Source organism: Fukomys damarensis, unplaced genomic scaffold (assembly GCF_012274545.1).
Source record: "Fukomys damarensis isolate Sample0158 unplaced genomic scaffold, DMR_v1.0_HiC HiC_scaffold_1, whole genome shotgun sequence".
NCBI lineage: Eukaryota > Metazoa > Chordata > Mammalia > Rodentia > Bathyergidae > Fukomys > Fukomys damarensis.
Genome location: NW_022900913.1, coordinates 41,503,935 through 41,519,562, shown reverse-complemented (window position 1 = coordinate 41,519,562; position 15,628 = coordinate 41,503,935). Strand labels below are relative to the sequence as shown.

Genomic DNA, 15,628 nt, shown 5'->3' with positions numbered 1-15,628 from the left:
TTGCATGATAGATTTATCTCCATTATTTACTTTTAATCTATACATGCTTTTATATATAGTAGGCTTCTTATAAACAACATATAATCGGGTCTTGTGTTTTGATTCACTCAGCCTCTTGATCTTTGATGTTCCAAGTGATTATTGATATATTAAGATGTACTGTGGTTGCTGGTTTCTATTTGTTGCCTTTGTTTTTTGTTCCCATTTTTGTCTTTACTCTTTTTTCCATTTTTCATGTTTTTAATTACCACTTTATATGATTTGCTTCCTGTATATGTTCTTTCCTTTCTTAACATATTAGATAGATTTCTTCTTTTTTTGAAACTATGTCAGTGATTTCTCTATATAGTATGCAAAATATTCTATAACTAATCCAAGGCTATCTCAAATAATACTCTTCTACCTGCCATGCCCTAATCTCTTGCCTCACCATGACTAGGTCTGAGTCTTTGCTGAGCCTACGTCTCTGGGCTGTGAATTTTATAAGAGGTTCTTGGGGCTTTTTTCCCCGCCCCTTTGATGGAACAGGATGACTACCTAGAGCAGAGTATTGGGCTACATTTGGTTAATTTCCTTCTCTATGGTAAGTCAGGCTCTGAAACTCCAGCAGATTAGGCTCTGGTTACCTAGTTTTTCTTGAATGTGTTGGTGTATTTCATAGTGGTTCCTTTTCTTTCCCTCCACTAAAAGGGAACTTTTTTCTGACATTTTTTTCTAATATTTATTGTGAAAACCTGGTCAAGTTCATGGAGGCAAGACTCAGACAATTATGAGTCCCCCACTCTATATATGGATTCCTCTAAAGTTGTAACTCAGACTCATCCATGTGAAGCGTTTAGCAGTTCACCAACTATTGTTCAGTTTACCTGTCCTAGTACAAGTTCCCACAGAGATTTCTGTTCTGAGATATCATGATTCTTTATATCTTCCTGTGTCTCTAATTTGGGGCTCAACAGTTTTTCCTATGACCTCACTTCTCTCGTAGATGTAAGAAGAGTTCTAGCATAATATTTTCAGCTTGACTACGCCTTCTGGGAGTATAGTACCTTAACCCTATGGAATTTTTCTAACAGTAAAAATTCCAGGCATGATGTCAATAAGAAAGGAAAAGTATTACTGCCCCTCAAGTTTCATCACCACCCACCCACCTGCACACACATACACTTACTAGAAAATGAGTTTGTTTTACATATTCCTCAGTAACGTATTTCTTTCAGTATACTCCACAAGTGAGGACAGAAAGAAAAAGCTCCACTAAATAAAAAATAATTATTTCATGTCTGTTAATCAAATGTGATTAAGGAAATTAACACACTAAGTTGATCTCTGTCAACTCTTCTAACTGTGTCAAAATACTGTAGGTATATATTTAACTCCAAATAAAATCAGAATGTGAAAAGATAATTATGAATGCTATATACCAGTGGGTCCAGCTCATAAGGTGAAAGAATCTTTGAGCTTGAAAGGACTGCACAGTTCATTTAGCGTAAGATTTGAGTTCCTAGGTGGGAAAATAGGGCACAAAGAGGTCATCCGTTACCCAGGTGCATCCAGTACTCACACAGAATCTCAGGCCAAAGAACTTGCTGTGCTTGATAAGAGAATGACTCAAAGCTACACAAGCCCAGAGCAAACAAAGAGAAAATCAAGTTTACGAAACCAATCCATTACTCTGGGAGCAGAGACCCTGAACTGTTGTGTTAGTCAACTTTCTGTCCTTGTGGCAAAAACATCTGAGATAGAAATAAATACCTTGAATGGAGATTTAAAGATTTATTTTGACTCACTTTCTCAGAGTTTTTGGACCACGGCTGGCTGGCTACACTACTTTTGCCATGGCCAGGCAAAAGCACCTGGTGGAGCAAAGTTGCTCATTAATAAAAGCCAGGAAGGAAAAAATTGAGAAGAAGGGGTAGGGGTTCCAAATCCCCTTAAAGCACCCCCATTACCTAACTTTCTTCTACTAGGCTATAGCTCCCAAAGATTCCACCTTTTCCCAGTGGTGCCACAGGATGGTGAGCAAGCCTTTGACACCTGAGTTCTGAAGGACAATGCAGATCTAAACCATAACACCTGCTGGGGAGGCTGGAGCCTTGGAAGGCTATGTTAAAGTGACCTTCATATATCAGCTCCCAGTGCTCAGTGGCAGGGGGAAGGGAGTAAGTGAGAATAAGGAAAAACAGGGACCAGCCTAGAATTAATATAATAAGAGAAAGAGAAAAGACAGTGAAAGGAGAGCAATAATGAGAAGAAAGAGAAGCCAAAAAGGGTGAGTAAAATTCACTTCTGCTGGTTTTACCCATGGTTTATAAAGGCTTTTTCTACACATACGTTTATTCGTTATTCAGCAAATATTTACTGAGAGTTATTATTTTTAAGGTTGCATTACAGCAGAAAGTTCCCAGTCATAATTTTAGCAAGACGTCTCCAAGCATTGATATTTCACCTTGTTAGACAACTAGAAGCAGAAGCCACACTGACACAGAAAGTAGAGTTTGTCTATATTAAATATCAGTCCTTCAGCAACATGCTTACCCCCGCCCACCAATTCTATCTTCCAGTTTCTCTCAGGAAAAGTCAACCCCTGGTTACTGGGTTCAGCAGCCTCTGGGATCCAGGCCAAAAAAAAAGCCTGGATCCAAAAGATCCCTCTTGTTAGCCCCAAACTTTCAGTTCTCAAGTGTTCACATTGCAAATCCCCGTCACAGTCTGACATTCCTGGCTCCAGCCAAACTTGTGTGCCACAGTGATCTTTTCAAATTATAAACTACACAGTCCTTTAAGAAGGTTGTGTGGCTAAAATACTGGTCTCGATTTTCTACAGTCCCCATCAGAAGACAAGCAATGAAAACATATCCTGTCATTCAAGACAAGAAAGAAGATTGGGGTTCTTTCCAAAAGGAAGCCACTGTACAATTAATTTCCCAGACATATGTTAATAAATAACCAATTATCTTAAAGCTTCCCACTAGACCCTTCAGAGGTCATCTAAAGAGTGTCCGCAATAATGATATTAGAATGTTCTTGTTTTAAAATTCACTCTGCCTATAACAAAATCTCATGTAATAATTCAGCTTTTTCTTGGCAAGTCTTATTCTGAGTCAGGCTTTCCCAACTCTCCTCCCCCACGAGAAACAAAGAGAAAACAACTAGGACTCAGAGCAGTTTCAAGAGCATGTGAAGACATTGCCCATGGAGAAAAACAAAGCAAATAAATACTACAAAAACAAATACATCGGCGTTTCTGATCTGGCTGCTTAATGTAGAATTCTAGATCTCAGCAGGAACATGATGTGTACAACACTGTTATTTCCCCTATTTAATAACATTCCCACCAAATGTAAATGCACTCGGTTTTTCCTAAGGCCCCTCCTGGGCAGCATTCCCATTTCTTCTTTCTTGGTGCTTCCTGGTCTCTGTAACTCTCCCTGGCCTCCTAGATCTGAGACCTCCTTTGGCTGACACCCAGTCTAGATTGGTAAGAAGAGGACACTGTCACCAAGAGACCATCATCCAGGCCCCCTGCTTACAACTCAGTGCTGTCTAGGCTCCCTTAAATTCTCATGAGTGTGCACCATGGCAACCTTCCTAGGAAAACTCTTTTAAAGTACCTTCTGTTTAACTGTGAAGAAGGCCTCATCTGACTGGGCACACATCACTGCTACTGACGTTGCAGGTCTTAGCAGCCATTTTCTCTTTGGCTCTCCAAGTATGAACAGGCAGGATTGAATAACCAGACCAGAACATTCCTTTGGTCAGCAACAGAAGGGTGAGGTGGTGAAACACAAGGACTCTGCAGAGTCAGGCCTGGCTTATCTACTTCTTAGCTGTGACCTTGGGCAAATTACTTAATTCTGCTGTGTCTTCATTGTTTAACTTCTGCCATATGGAGTTAATAACAGCACCTGTGTCCTGGGATTATTGTCACAAGTAAGGAAGTTAGTGTGAAGAAAGGCTTCGAAAACTGCCAGGCACAGAATGTTCACTCGGTAACTACAGCTAGCACCGTTATCCTGGGAGGATCTTAGAAAGAAAGGGAAAATATAAGTGATAATATTAAAATTGAAATCCAAGTGCACAGGCAAAGGAATTGTCTGGAAAATCAGAACAAAAGGCATTTTGAGTGAAAAGGGTAAAGGGGAGTGTGGTTGGAGTCTGTTTTCGCTTTTTCAGAGAAGCAGTCTACAGAGTTCCAGCTCCCAGGACACCCGCCACCTGGTTCTGGCTGTCAGAAGCCCAGAGGAGGCAGACACAGGGATCCTGGGCAAGAGTTCTTTTTTCAGTTTATCACTTCCAAATAGCTTCTCCTAAGCCTCAGACAAGGAAGAAGAGTACACGAGGAAGAAAAGAAGGAGAAGGGTGGGGGAGCAGAGGGGAGGAGTGCGATTTTGTTTTTTCCATCCGTGCTTACTGCTCCCTTTTCCCCAAAGAGGGGAAACTGTGACAGGGCAGTTTGCCCTTTGAATCACCCTGGCTGAATTCCTTTACTCTTCCAGGAAATTGTAAACAAAATAAATTAACTGAGTTGGCAACCTTTTCTGTCTTCCTTGTCCAATGGCTAGTGCTTTTAAAGAAAAATATCTCTTGACTGCTTAAAATATGTTTCAGATTCCTTCAAAAATACATTAATAAATAAAATCAAGGGAAAGAATCTGAGGAAAGTTAATAAAATGAACTATGTGCTCAGACTAACAACCTTCTGAGGACAGGCAAGCCACAGAATATAAATAGTTCATCGAAGGTATTTTTTAATCCCTGTTAGACAAAGAAAGGATGAAGAAGAAAGAAGATATAAGAAGGAAGGTTAAAGGAAGAGAAGGAAATGTCTTTATGCAGGGACCACGGTATGGGCATGTGACAAATACAGACATAGGAAGCCAGGTGCTCAGAAGAAAATCATGCACTTGGTGTAGACAGTGCTCTGCGGTCACCATCTGGAAATTCTCATTTTGTTTAGTAAGTAAAGTCTGATAGGACAGTGGAGACTAATCACACAGTTCTGCCTCCCAGCTTCCCAGGACAGATTTTCAGCCCTCAACTCCTTGGCTCCCACCCAGCAACCACTGCTACCCTCTGTCCCTGGCAAGCCCTGGATACAAACAGATTCTGAGAGGGTGATACTTCACTGTGCCCAGTTGAAAAGAGGGTCTGCATTCATGGGGGGGTACCACACACTAATTAGCAAATAAAAATCACCATGACAGGTAGAAAGAGACACAATAGTGCATCATTTCTCCACCAGTTTTGTAACTATAATTATTTTCTTGTTGCTTATTTAAAAATGTCTTTTTCTTTTTGCTATACTATGAATTGCAAATTTTTCTAAATTGCCCAGGCTGGGCTTGAATTTGAGATTCTCCTGCCTTGTGATCCAAGCATGCTGGAATTATAGGCCTGTGCCACCATGCCCAGCTAACCATAATCTTGTGAGGCTTTCTTAACATTAAAGTTATATCCAGACATGGTGGTACACAGCTATAATCTCAGTTACTTGGAAAGTACAGACAGGGAGATTATCTGATCCCAGGGATTCAAAATGAGCCTGGGCAACATGGGAAGAGCCTATCTCAAAAAGTAAAGAAATAAAACGAACTATGCTAGTTTTCAGCCATCACAGAGAGACAATATGAATAGACCTGATGAGCAAGCTTCTGGCCCAGGGACCTGTCAATCAGACTACGTACAATGGTAGTCTATCTTATCTATACTTAAGTTCTTCCTTAGTTCATTAATTATAGAAGACAATTTATCGCTTACAGGAGATAAATCCCTATAGAAAACTGAGATAATTGGAAATCTGTTTGCAATAGTAAATGAAACTTATGAGAGGACATTGATTTGAACTAGATTTCCACTCTAGGCCCCGGCAGACAGACTATATATCAAAACAGAGTTAGTCGTGCTTAAATGCCAGTGCACCCAACCAAAAATAAGTTGTTACATGACCTTCAGAGAAATCAGGAGAGAGATAATAGCTAAATTTCCCAAATGTCTAATGGGCATGACAATGAAGTTCTTTCTTTAAATCTTACAACCTTTCATCCTTACAAAAGTAACTTGAACGCTTGTAATCCCAGCACTTGGGAGGCTGAGGCAGGAGGATCGCTGTGAGTTCGAGACCAGCCTGGCCTACATAGTGAGTTCCAGGTCAGTCTCAACTACATAGTGAGACCCTGTCTCAAAAAAAACAAAACAAAACAAAAAAAGAGTAACTTGAAGTAATCTGATGTCAATCAATCAGTTATTTTTCTGTTGTTCTGTCTCTCTGTCCCCACCTTAAAAGAAAAGTAATTTTGAAATGATTGATCTAATTTTGGTTGTTAATACTTTTTTCAGTCATTGTCTGCCTATAAAACCAAACTCTTAGTCAGCCCATTGGAATACTTATTTTATTTTATAGAATGAAGAGTTGCCTGATTTTGGAATAAAAAACAAAGCCAATCACTATCTTACCTAAATTGTTTAATTTTGTCCTTTAAGAGATCATTTGTATAAAACGTATATTTCCCCCTACCCCCCCCTCATATTTTTTACTTCATATTTTTATCTTAACAGGAAATAGCCCTGTTATTGGTCATCATGGGCTTTCTTTGCCTCTTTTTTTCAGAGTGGAAACAGAATTTTGTGTTCCATCATTCTGAGCCACCATCAGGGGCCATCTATAATCAACTATGACGACGAGAGTGGGAAGACATGTGTACACATTGCAGCAGCTGCAGGTTTCAGCGACATTATTAATGAACTGGCAAGAGTCCCCGAGTGTAACCTGCAGGCTCTGGATGTGGATGACAGGTATCCATGGCAACTCAGAAAATTCTGGAAACTACCAAACATCTTCCCCAAATGTTAATTGTAAAATAAAGATGCTTAAGGAGTCATCCTATATAACTATATCCTTCTTGCCGGTAATACACATGTGTTTGTGGCAATAAAAATTGCTCTGTTTTAGTAAGAGGAGGGAAAATCATTGTTATATTGACTACTGTATTGTCAGATTTTCCACTTTTTTGCTAAGTGTTTTCAGTGTTCTCTGAAGACTTTCTGTAGATCAGCTTCCTGCTACATGCTCTTTCTGACCTTAATGGTAGGTTTTATTTTCTTCTTCATTCCTGGATTATGTCATGAGTCAACAAGTTCTTGTTATTCAGAGGAGAGCATAAGAGAGATTTTATATTCTAAACAAAATGGGCTCATGAAATTGGGACTTTATCAGACTTCTTTCGTAATTCAAAATATACTGGCTGGAAAAGGAAAATGGGTCTGGAAAGGTAAAAAGATTTATCTCAGTGCTAGTTAGCAACTCAGTGGTGGCTTATGCCCTTTCCTTCCAAATTTAAACTTTCCAGCTACAATGTCCTGCCTGCCTAACTTTCATTTTTGTTAGGCATTGAGTCTGGGAAAATATAACAAAAATACAACAAAAGCTATTGAAAATAAGTATAAGGCTTAGCTATTATGTTTGGTTTTGTACCTTCTTCTTTTACAGTGCAAAATTAGCCACTTGCTTTTCATGATTTTAGATGTACCAAGAAAATGTTTTCCCCAATATCTGGAATTATTTTAACACAAGGAAAAAATTAGGTTACCACATGGGTGTGGGAAGCTACAGGTGGTCAGCATGGTGATTTAAATTACAACTAAGGTATAAATCATTGAAATTAGACTTTTTCCTAAGGTCTGATCATGCAGGTTAGGAAGAAGTATGCTGGTAGGTGGAGAAAAGCTGCATGACTCATAAAGAAAATAAAGGAACCAAGTTCAGAAAGAGAGGCAAAAGGGACGTTTGCCTACTTCAAAATATCCCTAGTACCAGCTCTGAACAGAACAGTTTCTGTTTTACACTAACACACCCATAGTAAAGACAATCCAATTCCCTAGACTTCAGGAAAGAAAGAAAAACAAGGGGAGGAAAGAGTATAAAAGATCAGGTCCTGTGAGAGTTAAAAGGAAAGTAGAATCTCAAGAAGAGCCCAGTTCCCGACAAGCCTCTAACCCCAGCTACTTGGGAGGCTGAAGCAGGAGGATGTGAAAGTTTGAAGACAGCCTGAGACCTGTCTCAAAGTAAAAGATGAAGAGGGTAAGGAATGTCACTTGTTGGTAGATCTCTTGCCTACATTTTGTGTGAGGCCCTGAGTTTAATCCCTAATACAGAGGTGGGGTGGGTCCAGTTAGTTCCTGCTTGAAAGCTCAACTCAAGTGCCACATTTACTGATCAATCATTTTGATGCCTCCACTTTGTTTTATGCTAAACACACAATCATGCCTTCACATTGAATCCATAAGCTCCTGTTAGTCATTTAACTTTTTCTAAATCTTCTTAGGTTTAAGCACTTTAAACATTTACAACCATTGTGACTTCCCTTTCCCAGAGAAAGATTTTTCCCACAGAAACTTTTTTTGGAAAGGGAAGAAAAAAATAAGTAATTTTTTAAAGATACAGGGGAAAATGGAGAATTTATCCTTCTACACATAAAAGCACATCGTAAATCTATGATATTAAAAACACTGCAGTACTTACCTAAGATTAATGGCAGAGAATGCACGACCTAGAAACAGCCCATATATTTTAAATAAGCCAATGTCACCAGTCTACGAGGTCACAATTCACTCTCCTAAATTACTCATTTATCTTCAGGGAGGATAGTTTTTTATCAAGTTCTCCTCCCTGTGTAATTCTGGGAATGCACTGGCAAGTGTTTACATGTTTCACAAATGAGTTCTTGAACACTGACCTCACCCAGTGAAATCCTCCTTACAGCCACCATCTCTTGACATCCAGATGTCACCACATCACCAGTGCTTGTCACTGCTCAATTTCTTCAAAAGCATGGGCTCTGAACTTTGGCTCCCTGATGGCTCAGACCAGTATGTTATGTTTGCAGGACCATCCCGAAGCTTAGCAATAAGAAAGGAACTATGGAAACTTGAGATCAGGCACTACAAATTTGCCCCTAAAACCCTTGGTGAGAGGACATCTATACGTTCCTCTCTTTCCTCAACAAAACAGTTTACTCCACCATACTTCTGGGCCTCTTCATGGTGATGGTAAGAGGAATTAAAACACTCACTCTTAGCAAGTCCTGTAAAAGGGAATTTCATACAGCTTCAAAATAAATTGCTGCATGCTGGGAAGCCTGACTAGATAAATGTTCAACCCTCTGCTACTGACTTTATTGGTAATCTATTCTCTAAATGAGAAGACGTGATCTGCAGATGTCTTATATTGTAGAATAAATGAGATTGTCTGGAAACCTTTCTCACACAAAACTGAAACAAATCATGCCTGCCACATTCAAACAGGGGGTGTGATTTATTACTGAACAGAAAATAATATACGGCTCTATTAGGTGTTATAAAATTGCTACTTATTCATAAGATATTTAATTGACAGAGGACATAAGCTATGGGTAGGGACTAGGGGCCACCCTAGTGTACATTCATGCTGCCCAAATACCTAGTCCAAGCCTCTTCATCTAAGTCTTCTCTGCTCAGGCCCTGGCTGCCTCCATACATGCAAGTTTTCTTGGGTCTCTCAGGAGCACCCTTCTGCCCAGGGTTTAGGCCTCAGCACCAAGCTGAAGAGAGGCCTTCCATGCCCTCCTTTACAGAAGAGGGCAGCCATTCTTTCCATGGACAGCCCCACTCACAGGGGTGTCACCTTGCCCCTTGCCTCTCTCCACCCCACCCTCCAGAAAAAAGAATTGCAGAGCCCAGTAGTGTGACACCAATACATCATCCAAAATACAGTCTGCTCAGTCTTGACTAAAACCTGTGTAGAATCAAGTGCGCAGTCCCTTTTCACAGTATTTTCCAGGGTGGTCTGCAGTCTATCTCAGACCATCTTCTGGCTCTCTGCTGATCTCCTGGTGGCAACTTTCAAACAATTAAAAGTGCACAGTTCCCAAAACCAGTAACATGTAGGCACAGAGCAGCATAAATCTGCATTTAAGAAAGAAAGATTTCTTTAGACTACATATAATCTGCAGAGATACAATTCTGTCTCCAGCAGGGTAACTTTCTATATGCTTCAGCTAAGTCACAACTTCTAAACTTCTGCTGTATGTTGGAAACACTTCAAAACCCACTGGGACCTCCTACCAAAAAGATAGTCCAAATTTTCGTTTTTACTCTCAGAATTTTTTGTCTCAATATCACTCCAAATCATTTTATCATTTGTGTAATAAAGAAAACTATATCACAAAACATCCCCTTACTAACTTTTATTGAGCCTTAAAAGTGTGAGGCACTGTGCTAGGTGCTGGAGATAACACAGGGTGAAATGCTCCCTTTTCCTTCCCACATAGATCACATAGCATATATAAAGGAAAGGAAGGAATATTTATTGCACCGAATACGTTACAATCCACATTTTAAAAGTTATAATGGTTTTTATTATCTGTAATTTAATCTAATTTCTGGTTTTGGTTCATCTCAGTAGACCATTGAGAAACATTATTAGCATCCATCTTTTCCAGCCCCGCCCGACCTTTCCTTATTGTGCCAAGCTTCTGGAATTGTTTTTTTTTTTTAAAGCACCAAGGTGTGTAGCATACAGAAGATGGTCCCTCATCTCCTCTCCTTGTCCCTTCAGGTCTGATGATGTCTAACTGTTTCCACGTTGTTGCTGGGACACAGTGACCTTGGGCGCCTGAGGTCAGTCCACACAGCTGCCCCTTCTGGCAAGGAAGAAAAGTTCTTGTCACTGCTCTTGAATCCAGCCATCCTTTATGCTCTTATTGCCCTCTTGGAATAGCCACATGGATAGCTGCAGAGCGTGGGGGTTAGGGAAGAAATCTCCCTGTGTAGGCTCACTTAAATGTTTTGCCTTTGCCCCAGATCTGCTCTCAGTTTTGGGTTTGGCTTTCAGAAATAGAATGATTTGGCTGGGGATTTAACTCAGTGGCACTGCTCCTGCCTCACAAGTGCAAGGTCCTGAGTTCAATCCCTGGTATGGAGTGGGGGGGAGAAAAAAATTATATGCTCATGTTTTGGGTATTAAAATAACCTTTTTAAATGAAAAAACAGAAAGAAAGAAATAGGAAGATTTTTTTTCTTATCTACCCCACCACATCCTCCTCCCTGATATTTAGTAGAAAATCAACCATTCCCTTAAATAAGGAAAAAGGGTAGAAAAATTTGTATATAGGTCAGGATATAAAAATACAATGCTGTCACATCAATAAGTGGCATTAAGAAAAATTGGCCATGTATTGGGAAAATAGATTGATTGTATTCCTCAATGTACTACCAAAACATACACATAGACACAAGCATAGTTTTTCTTTAAATTTTTAATCCATAAAAATCTGGAAGAAAATATTAATTTTCTTTTCATTTACATATAGTAAATTTACTTTTTGGTATACAAGTCTTTGAGTATTTTTGTGTATGTGCTGCTGAAGCAATCACAAGTCTGAGTTCAGTGCCACTCATTGTGATGCACGCCTGTAATCCCAGCACATGGGAGGCTGAGGCAGGAGGATTGCTATGAGTTCAAGGCCAGGCTGGGCTACATAGTGAGTTCAAGACCAGCTTGAATTCAGAGAAAGACCCTGTCTAAAAAAAAAAAAAAAAAAAAAAAAAAAAAGAAAGTCTATGAATTTTAATGTGTAATCACAACAAAACTCAGAACAATTCCAATATCGATTTATGTTGCCCTTCTACAGTCAACCCCTCCCATCCTAAGCCCTGGTAACTACTGATTGGCTCTCTCTATATATCATTTTGCCTTTTCCAGAATGATATCCACACAAAATTACAGGTTGAATGGACCTTAGCAAAAATGTTTATGATCCAATGGATTTCTGATTCCTGAAATTTTTTGATTTGGGAATATTTCCATATAGGTAATAAGGTGTGTTGGGATGGGACTTAAGTATATACATGACATTTATACACATGACCTAAAAGTACTTTTACACTGTACTTTTACTGTGTCTGAATTTTGACTACAACTTATCACAAGGGGTCAGATTCAGAACTTTCTATTGTGGTGTTACGTTGGTGCTGAGAAAGTTTCAGATTTTGGAGCATTTCCAATTTCACATTTTCAGGTTAGAGAAGCTTGGCCCATATATCCTATATAACCTTTTAAGACTGACTTATGTCACCTAGCAGAATACATTTGAGAGCTATCCATTTATCAGTAGCCTATTCTTTTTCATCCCTGTGTAGTTTCCCAATGTGTAAATGAACCATAATTTACTCATTTTCATACTGAAGGACATTCATTGTTTCCAGTTTGGGGCAGTTGTGAAGGTGCTATATAAACACTTAAGAACAGGTTTTTGTGTGAATGTAAGTTTTTGTTCCTTTAGCTATATATATCTAGAAGTGGGATCTCTGAGTCATATAGACAATGTATATTTAATTTTAGAAGGAATCCCCAAACTGTTCTCCCAAGAAGCCAGTACCATTTCACATTCCCACCAGGAAGGTTTCATCAGCACCGGGTACTGTGTACCTTTCCTTTGTTTTGACTTTATTTATTTTATTTTATTTTATTTATTTATTGGTACCGGGGATTGAACTCAGGTCCTTGCGCTTGCAAGGCAGGCCACTGAACCGCTGAGCTAAATCCCCGGCCCCAATTGACTTAATTTTAGTAGGTGTGTGGTGGTACAGCCTTGTGATTTTAATTTGTATTTTCCTAAGAACAAATGATGCTGAGAAGCTCTTAACGTGCTTATTTGCCATACATATATCTTTTTAAATAATGAGTCTATTCCAATCTTTCCCTGTTTTAAAAGGGGGTTGGTTTTCTATTTTTCAGATCTGAAAGATTAAAATGACAAGCACTTCATTGGATAGATGATTTGTAAATATTTTCTCCTACTTTCTGGGTTTCTTTTTATTTTCTTAAGAAAATACTGGTTTTGTAATTTAATAAATGTTTAAATACTGTTGAATATTTATTTGCCTTCTCACTAATGAAGAACTTTCTAAGCATACATTATGAGGGTAAAAATATGGAAAGGAAATGGTGATTTTTAAATTGTGGATAAATCCCTCAAAAACTACAGATCAAGTAACAAACTAGAGAAAATCTTTACATAAGAGTAACCTATAAAATATTTATATATTTTAAGATATTAAAAAGCCCATGCAAATTAGTAAGAAAAACCACGACACTAATAGAAAATTGGACAAAGGACATAAAGAGTAATTCCTCTTTCCTTTCTTTTTTTTTAAGGTACTGGAGATTGAATGATCCAGAGCCTTCACAATGAGCTACATATCCATCCCTATTTTATTTTTTGTAGTGAGACAGAATTTCAATAAGTTCTTTTGTTGTTCATTTTAGGCTTGAATTTGAGATCCTCCTGCCTCAGCCCTCCAGAGTGCTACATATCCTAACACACCAAGCTAAGAGTCATTTCAGTGAAAATATTCAAATGACTAATAAACATATTTCAAAAGTAAAGAAATGCAAAAGAAAATAATAGAAAAATATCATTTTACCTACTAAATTGGCAAAGGTTTTTGAAGAGGGTAATAATACTTGCTCCAGGGAAAAAATAGACTCAGCTATAAGGGATTGAGTCAATCTTCCTGGAAAGCAGTTGGGCATTATGTGCAAAGAATCTTAACATTGTTTATACTTTTGACCCACTCCGTCCTCTTCTAGGATATTCTCAGAAAGGCCGATGAACGTGGAAAGCCAGAGAATACTCAGAGCTGGAGGAGAGGCTCCCCTGCATACTCATCTTCAACCTTACGCTGTGTTTCATACATTCTTTTTCTATACTCTAAATAGCAACAAGATTTTCCTACTTCACCCACACTTTGTGTGGCAGTTGCCAGCTAAGCAACCTGTACTGTTTATGTGCTCTCCTTGTGTGGTTCCTGCAGGACACCCCTGCACTGGGCTGCGGCTGCAGGAAAGGCAGAATGTGTCCAGTCACTGCTGGCGCTGGGCATGGACAGCAACCTGAGGGACATCAATGAGAGCACGCCCCTGGCCTATGCCCTGTACTGCGGCCACACAGCCTGCGTCCAGCTCCTCTCCCAAGAGAGCAGGTGAGAGCATCAAGAGGCACTCGTGCGTTTCTTCCTCTTAAAGATGTATGAAACTAGATACATTCTCTCAATCACCAATATGTGAAACCAGCAAAAACTTAATATAATTATATAAGTAAATAATCATGCAATTAACTATATGTGCTTCCTGTTATCTAACATAGAGTGAAATGTTCTCGACTGTGTGGAACAAAATAATAGTAAAAGCCTGGATCCGTCAGCCTCACACTCACTAGACTTGACTCACTGCTTTCCTTCTTCTTTTGCCTAAATCAGCATTTCTGAAACTTTTCGTTAGCAGGACGCTCTTATACTCTCAAAAAGTATTAAGAACCCCAAAGTTATCTAGGAGTTATCTCGTCAATACTTACGGCATTAAAAATTAAACTGAGAAATGTTTAAGAGAATACTTATTTATTCATTTAACTTAGTAATAAACCCATGACATTTCTATGTTAACATAAATTCCACATTTTAATCATAAACACAAATGTTTTATTTAGTATTTCTACTTTCTGAAACAAGAAAATTTTAATAAGCACTACATTGCTTCGCAGTTTTGGCAAACCTCTTTTCTGTCTTACTAGAAGTGTGGTAGAAGACGATAGGATTCCCACACAGTATATGATAGTCTGGCTTCACCTAGATAGGTAGTTGAAGTATTTCTGCTAATTTTCTTCCTATACTGTGCCACAACCTAATAATTAATAGTTTACAAAGGTTAAATGCAATGTGATCTCTGTCATGATATCAATGAATTTGTTATATCTTTTAAAGATATAACAAAAGATATATTAATTAAAAGATATATTATATTAATTTAAAGATATATTTGTTATATCTTTTAAAACTTACTACTATATCATACACCTTACGGTCTTCTACCCATGCATGATTTTATTCTTTGCATTGGTCAGTTGGAAAAGATTGGTTCACTTAGTTATATCTTCAAAATGACACAGTTCATTATACAATATCAAGAAGTCATATTTGGTAATACCAGCAATGATCTCACCAGAAAAGCCTTTATATTTCGGGATGCTATCAAATTTACAGTATTTCTATGATTTCTAGTATTTTCTAAGATTTTTCTTAAATCCCAATTTTTGCTTGAAAGCTTAACTTTTGTCATTGGCAGCAATAACTGTCGGTCATTTACATTAAAATGGCAGGCTCGCTTTGTTCAGTTTTAAAATAAATGTTTATATATTTAAGGTATACAATGTGGTTTTAATATTATATATATATATATATATATTCATAGTAAAATGCTAGCCCAATTATTTAACATAGCCTTCACTTCACAGTTATGTTTTTTTTGTGTGTATAATGAGAACACCTAAATCTATTTCTTAGCACATTTGTGCTATCGAACACAACACTCAATAGCTGGGATCTTGAATGTCCCCTCAAAGGTCCATATGTTAAAGGCTTGGTCTCAGCCCCTGATGTTATGAGAAAGTAGCAGAACTTTTAGGAGATGGGCCTGGAAGAAGGAAGTTAGGTCACTGAGGAGTTTCCACACGAAGGATATTGGAACTCCATCCCCTCCTCTTCCTCTCTTTGCCTCCCTGCTGTTCTGAGGTGACGTTTCCTCTGCCTTGCACTC

General features: G+C 38.5%; 1 protein-coding gene across 3 annotated transcripts in view; it reads left to right on the top strand.

Moving 5' to 3' along the window:
- The window catches only part of Ankrd55 (ankyrin repeat domain 55), an 88,829-nt gene that overhangs the window by 58,688 nt on the left and 14,513 nt on the right, over window positions 1-15,628 (top strand). For 2 of the 3 annotated variants that reach the window (XM_010626896.2, XM_033760958.1), the window contains exons 8-9: window positions 6,608-6,792; window positions 13,852-14,019. In XM_010626896.2, the coding sequence (XP_010625198.1) occupies window positions 6,608-6,792; window positions 13,852-14,019 (353 nt within the window). Of the gene's footprint in view, window positions 1-6,607; window positions 6,877-13,851; window positions 14,020-15,628 lie in introns of those variants that run through there. The other variant, XM_033760960.1, reaches the window with a different exon arrangement.